This window comes from Temnothorax curvispinosus, unplaced genomic scaffold (genome assembly GCF_003070985.1).
Source record: "Temnothorax curvispinosus isolate PA1 unplaced genomic scaffold, ASM307098v1 QBEX01017032.1, whole genome shotgun sequence".
NCBI classification, from domain to species: Eukaryota; Metazoa; Arthropoda; class Insecta; order Hymenoptera; family Formicidae; genus Temnothorax; species Temnothorax curvispinosus.
Window position 1 is genome coordinate 1 of NW_020226812.1, and position 7,172 is coordinate 7,172.

The 7,172-nt window shown below is 42.7% G+C and overlaps 1 protein-coding gene across 1 annotated transcript; it reads right to left on the reverse strand.

Moving 5' to 3' along the window:
* Positions 1-3,605: 3,605 nt before the first annotated feature.
* On the reverse strand, positions 3,606-6,969 carry LOC112467185 (zinc finger protein 888-like). Its single transcript, XM_025035674.1, has 3 exons — positions 6,785-6,969; positions 6,375-6,604; positions 3,606-6,312 (listed from the first exon to the last, which is right to left on the reverse strand). The coding sequence occupies exons 2-3, from the start codon at positions 6,486-6,488 to the stop codon at positions 3,679-3,681; spliced, it is 2,748 nt and encodes a 915-aa protein (XP_024891442.1). The 5' UTR covers positions 6,489-6,604; positions 6,785-6,969; the 3' UTR covers positions 3,606-3,678.
* Positions 6,970-7,172: the final 203 nt, after the last annotated feature.

Genomic DNA, 7,172 nt, shown 5'->3' on the forward strand with positions numbered 1-7,172 from the left:
TACTATTATGGAAGGATGAGGGGAAAGAGGGAATAAAATTTATTATCTGCAACATGACAGGCTGCCTGGAAATTCTCATTTTCATTTGTTATTAGCATAATTTCTAAATCAATGTAATTGTCTAATATCTATTTTGAATATTTTAAGACAAAAGATTTTGCTCTAAAACTTCACGATAAAAGTCCATCAGTTTGTTTCTTTTTTTTTTTTCATATCAAAAATAACAATTGTTCCACATTAAGTACTTAACTTTTTTATTAAAATTGAGTTACATTCAAAAGAGAGAAAAGAAAACATACCCAACGCTTTCGACACAATGTGACACAAATTCCTAGAGTGCGCATTTCTCACAATTTCAAACAAAGGCCAACGCCACTTCTGACCATTTTTTCACCCGAATCCTGTCAAAATCCTGCATTTACCTGCTCCTTCGACTGGTCAAGATCCCATATATTTACCTGCTCCTTTAACTTCTCGTAGTCCTGCTTGAACTCCTCATCCTCCCACTTCGTCTCGATGTAATCTTTCAGGCTCTGTCGCACGTAGGGAAAGAGAGTCTCCTGCAAGAGAAACCGGCCGCGTTCGTAAGAAATCCAAGCGTCGTCGCCGGCCGCCGGCCGCCGGCCGCCGGAGAACACGCTCGCCGGGAAAAATCAGGCGCGTGTCCCGTTGTTTTCCCGGCGGCGCGTTCTGCGGCGTCTCGGCGCGTCGCGTCAATATATAACATCGCCAGCGCGACCGATGTCTATAAAAAGATCATAGCATTTGTTTTTAAGCCGTGTTCTCGCAACCCTTCGGCCGTCCGTCATTAGCGTGCGGGGGGAAAGAGGGGCCCGCCGATTCGGCCTTTCGGTCGAAAATCCGAGCGGATCGTCTTAGCTCGAAATCTCGTCTCTTTTTTCCGTCTCACAAACACGGCGGCGGCGGCGGCGGTGGCGGCCGGCGGAGGTGGCGGCGGCCCACGGTCGGCCGAAAACTCGCGATTCGAGCCGGCACACCGCCCCGACGCGAGGACAATAACCCGGCGTGGAATTCGACCACGTATATACGCGGGACGAGAGCGAGGAGATGCTAACTCCTCGCGCCAAGATCCCGGACGACTTCCCGAGGGAGACGAATCGGGGAGGGAGGGAGGGAAGCCGCGAGAGCTCGATCAAAGGCGAAACGCCGCGGAATGGATCTTCTCACGGGATGAGATCGGCGCGGCGCGGCGGCGAGGGGCCGCTCCCCGCGGAACGGAACGGAGCGGCACGGCCTGGATTTCGCGTTCCGCACCGTTTCTCGTCGCCTCCTTCCGTAGGGCCCGTTTACCTTGACGAAGCTGATGCTCGTGGTGGTGCCCTCGATGTCGACGAGCACCGTCCTCGCGAACGAGATCTCGTCCTGATCCTGGCTGCGCTTTTCCCCGGCCATTTCCACAAACCGACTCTCGCCCACGACCGTAGGATTAATAACGGCTTGTATCTATATGTGTGCTCCCCCTTCGGTTAGGTTGGCGCTCGCGCTGTGTACTATGTCGGCGAACGACGCGTTCTTGTTGGGAGCCGGCGAACGAATTCGTTGTTGGCCGTGCGCCAATGTACGCCGTACGCCGCCGGTATATGCGAACTCGAACTCTCTAGTCTCTCGCAGACGTCCCCCTCTGCTCGCGGCCCGCGCCCTGCCGTGCCGTACCCGGTAACCACGTCCGTACCGAAGCGCCTCGGGTGCCCGGATTTTTACTCGACTCGCTCTGATCTAACGTCTCGTAAAGAAGAAAATTTCTAAGATGTCTGAAAAAAACCTTTAAAGAAACGCAATGGCCCTTGGGGGAACCTTTGATTATTTTCTTATCGCTTGACTTATCTAATCTATGGTTATCAGTGAAGGGGACGGGGGACGGCGTCTCGGTACTCGTGATAAATTAAACGTCGACTAACATTTTTTTACTAGTTTCTATTTCCACCAATGCAGACTCGGTTTTTAATCTCGGTTAGATTTTTTCTAGTTTTAAGAATTAGGAAAAAGATGATAAGTAAGTTAAACAGAGATTAAAGTTAATCTACATTGGTAGAAATGAAGTAAGTAATTTCTACATCGCAGCACGGCTGGCATTTCTATTATTTTCAATAAAGATTCATATCAATGCGATTGCAGATTGACACAAGGGGCACACGAGGGTGCAATTTTCAAGCAGGATGCGCCAGGTTCCGCGGCGAGTCGCGACGACTCTGCGCCCGAATACAAAACCGCGGCTCGTATCGGCGCGTTAAGATACTCGCGATCGCGTGCGGCAGTATGAGTGCGCGCCGCGAATCTGCTCGTTCCACCTTCGGGTTCTCGTCCAATCAACGGCCCTGACCGTCGCGAATCAGAGTGCGCGCTCGTGTGCGCCCCGCACCCCGCACGCGACACTCCTGGCCCCGGTCGCGAGATTTTCGACGACGACGAACCTCGCGGAAAATCGCCCACCTCGGCGAGCTTCCGCGACGGGTTGCGGCGTGAAGATTCACGTCTCCGTCGCCATCCCCGGCCGTGAAAACGATCGGTTCGGCTTCGCAAATTCGTTCGAATATCGACTCGCTGACGAACCTCTCGCCGCGATATCACTCCGCGAGAAAGTAGTCCCCGACGCGTATTGTTTTTTCACGTTGATTTTCGACATCCGACACGTGACTCGAGTCCCGAACGGTTTTTTTTTCCAAATTCTCTCGTGCAGTATCGGTGACCTCGCGATTCTGAAATAGATATTTCGCCGTTGCGACCGGCGATCGAGAGCCGGCCGGTCTGTCTCGTGCGGCCGTCCACGGGGTGGCGACGGACACGAGCGACCACCTGATTTTTGCACTAGCGCTGCGTCCATTTAAACTTCTGCGTGACGCGCGCACGGTAGTAGCCATTTAAATTTGAATGAGATTGACCACGCTGCTTTGTCATCCCGGCGATGTATCAATGTAGTACGGATGTCAATGATGTTGAATTATAGCATAATCTTTCTGAGAATAAAATAAAAAGATTCATAATTTCTGATTGCACAGAATAAAGTCAGACAATTAAAGGTTGCACCATTTAATTTAGTGATTATACTGATTATCATGTATAATGTATATGAAGTAAAACATTACTAGTGTTGAACGATTGAATTGTAAATAAACGCCGTACGCATCGATTTTACATCCACTTATAAAAGAATATATTAAGAAATATATTAGCCGGTACCAACCTTTTGGTAAACAAATAATTGTTAAATCATATATGTCTTTGTTTATCCTTCACATTAGACAAAGATAGATATATGATTAAGGACATAATATTCTTGATAAGAGGACATAATATTCTCACACGAATATATTTTGCACTCACATATAGCTAAAAGACACACTTATTCGTATGCGTACAATAATAGGCATTACAATGAAAATGTTCAATTCAAACACGTCAAAAATTAACATAAAGATAATGTTGAACGTATAAAAACATTACAACCGATAGCCATATAAAAAATTCACACGTGTCACATTGTATAAATGTACATATAAATTGAAACATTTATTTAGGCTATTTAATTAATGCAGTGCTGCTTACTATCAAGAATGATAAAAATTATGTGTAATGCAACATCGATATATTATTTTATATTATATTATTTCAGAATTATTTTTGTATCTCATACACGTTAACTGCATTACTTCTGCAACATTACGTGGATTCTAATTTACATTGTCTCAATTGTTCGCCGAGATGATCGTTCAGGTGAATTCTGATTTGCAGATCGCCATATTTCTTTCCGCATTCCAAACACTTAGTTTGGTTGTCCCCGTGTATCTTCCTGCGATGGTTTGAGCGACCGGTATAGCTACCGAACGATTTGTTGCAATCTGTGCACTGGTAAGGCTGATTGTTCGTTTCTTCACGGCGCTGAGCATCTCCGGTATCCCTTCGTCTGAAGTTCACGTTGCGGATGAACTGTTTCGTATTATGGTATAGTGAAATGTGACTGTACAGGGTTTTCATATCCGTGAATATCCTATCGCATTTCGCACATTTGTACTGTTTTTCCTCGTGCTTGCTCTTAATGTGATTTATTAGCATCTGTTTAACTTTGTATACGGCTTTACATAAATCGCACTGAAATACACGAGGGACAGTTTTGCCCTCGTGCACCTTCTCCTTGTGCGCCTTGAGCGACATTTGATGTTTGAACTTCTCCTGACACTCGTTACATTCGTACAATGGTTTTTGTTTCATTACTAAGGGGTCTTGACGGTCGAGTTGATGGCTTCCAATCACGTGATGCTTCAGCATGCGGAAGGTCGGTAACTCGCAGCTGCACACGGGACACGTGAATATTCGCGAGAGTGCTATGTTCTTATCTTTCTTCCAGTGCTTCTCCAGATGTTCATTCCAATTCTGCTTCTTGATGAACGCTTTGCCACATATCTCGCAAGTGTGGCGAGTGGAGACATGAGACTTCATGTGGAATTTCAGTGCGTGCGTAGTCATGCAGCGCAGGCCGCACCTCTCACATTGATAAGGCTTCTCACCCGTGTGTTTCCGAAGGTGTTCCTTCAGTCGCGCCTTCAATTGAAACGACTTGCCGCAAACCTCGCAAACATGCGGTCTAATCCCTTTATGCACGAAGATATAATGCTCGTACAAAGCATTTTCCCCGCTGAAATCCTTACCGCACGTGCTGCAGATAAACTCGTCCGTGTTCTCGTTATGTCGCATCTCGTGGAACTCGAGTCTGTCCTGGCGCATAAAGTGCTTGCGACATTTTTGACAGTGATACCGTCGCTGTGATATCACTTTCGCCCCTTCCCCGTCGACCATCACATATGCACTGGCGTCTTCGCAGGAGGCGCACATTGCTGGATCGTTAATAGCATTAGGATCTATATCTCTTATCAATTTTCTGCAGACGGTGCATTTTCGCTTCTGTTTTGTAACCTTCTGCGTCTGATTGTTATCCTCATCCGTTTCAGCATTTACTACCAATTGTCTGTAACCAACGTGTCTGTATTTTCTCTGATGCTCGTCCAAATTTGGTTTGTTCGTGAATGTTCTGTTGCAGTTTAAGCAAGTGTACCGCTCTGGGTTCTTGTGCATGTGGATATAGTGCTCCCACAACAAGTTTTCATTTTTAGTTTCTTTGGAGCATATTAAACAAACATATTTATTTATTTTGTTGAACTTGTGTCTGTCCATGTGAAACTTGTACTTTAATTGTGAATTATAACGAACTCCACATAAATTGCACATGTGTTTTAGATGACTTTTTGGAATGTCGATGTCATTTGCCTCATCTTTGTTGATGCACGCTTTTTCCGTTTTCGTCACGTCTGTTGTACTATCTTCTTGAGTTTCTGCATCACAACTGAAACATTCCGTGTCATTGCTTTCTGGCTGGAATGTTATCAAGCCAGCTAAACTTGACCTATCATAATCACTGGTCAATTCATCTTGTTCCGTTGGATCTAATTTTGTTTTTAATGTTTCCGATTCAGTAAGATTCTCATCGAAGTGCTTTTCTCTCATCGTATATTCTGTACAATTTTCCTCTTTATTTTCTATTTCTTCATTGAGACATATGACGTCATTGTTTACTGACTGGAATGTCAACAAGCTAGTTACATTTAATCTGTCGTGATCACCGTTCAATTCATCGACATCTTGTTTTATTGCATCTAATCTTGCTTGTAGTTTTTGCAACTTAGTAGGATTAATAGATGTTTCAGTAGAAACGCCTACTTGATACTTTCTCTTTGTACCTTTACTCGGTTCACATGGTACATCAATTTTTTGCAATGTAATGTTAAGATTTGTATGGCTAGTATCACTTTTCGAGCTTCTATGTATCCCATTGATATCTTGCTTGTTATCATTTGTCACATCCTCTTCGACGATGTTATGATTCAATGACAATCCACGTAATTTACTATCTGTACTTGAGTTCTGTGCAGAGACGTTAACAAACTCCATTGTGTCTTCAAATATTTGACTATTTTCTTCTACTGATTCTACTTTTTCTATTTGATCCACAACAGCCAATAAAATGTCAAATGCATAATTACTATCTTCAGAATTGTTCTTTAACAAGAGTATTAAATCTTTGTTGCAATTTGGACAGGTGCATATCATATCACTCTGCAGTTTAGAAATTACCACATTTTCCAATTTCTCATTTCTATTGACTTCGAAGAAAGAGTTGATTTTTGTCTTGCTTTCCTTCGAGCATGCCAATACATTTTGAACGAACTCATAATGACTGATAACTTTATTGTAACAGTCTAAACATATATGTTTCGACTTGGAATGATCATCTTGCGAGACCTATAAAAAATTGAAGATGTAGTGATATACTTATTTACAGTAATTAACTAATGCTAGCATACCTTGATTGGTAAAGTCTCATTTATTATCTGCGCCAAATTAGTTGCCTTATCAAAGATATACTTGGAATATTCGATATCAAGTTTAATACCACACAGACGGCACGTATCTTCCATTTCTGTAAATTCTGTATGAAACCTTCTCAATGTTTTAAGAAATAATTTTATATCTTTGAGAAATGTAACATTCCCATAGATATCGGTATCAACGGACTTTTTCCTGAGAATATGACCTAGTAAGGGAGAGAAAAATGATTTAAGAATTTCACGTAACATAAATTTTGTTAATTACAACTTTAAAAAAAGAAATAATTATCTTTGATCGTTCATATATGCAAACAATTCCTTCTAAAATGATTTAGTATCAAAATGTAAGTTGGAGCAAACATCTATCAATCAGTTTTCACACGTACCATTTTAAGAATATCATAGACTCCATAATAATATTCTTGCGGACGAAAATGTTTAATCGTTAAATGTTTAACTGAATTGCTATTCACACGTACTGATCCTTCTTTTAAAAAATACTGAAGCGTTTAACTGCTGCATAGGTTAAAATAGATACACGTAAGAAGTATCTGAAATATTCGAGTAGGAAGCGTGCTTTATCTATTTATCTAATTATCTTTTAGGTACGCCATCTTCGGTCGGTAATAAGATTCACGAAGTTAGCAGTCGATTGAAATTCCACTAGCTTATGATCCTATTTTTATTTCCACAATTCCGCATTGTTCGAATAATTTCCAATGTTCGGAACAACACAATATATATATTAAACGAACTTTTTATCGGGGGATTACA

Coding starts and splice junctions, on each gene's coding strand:
- LOC112467185 (XM_025035674.1), bottom strand. CDS start 6,488: ATGGAAGATACGTGCCGTCTGTGTGGTATTAAACTTGATATCGAATAT. Junction 6,313..6,374: donor ATGAGACTTTACCAATCAAG/GTATGCTAGCAT, acceptor AATTTTTTATAG/GTCTCGCAAGATGATCATTC.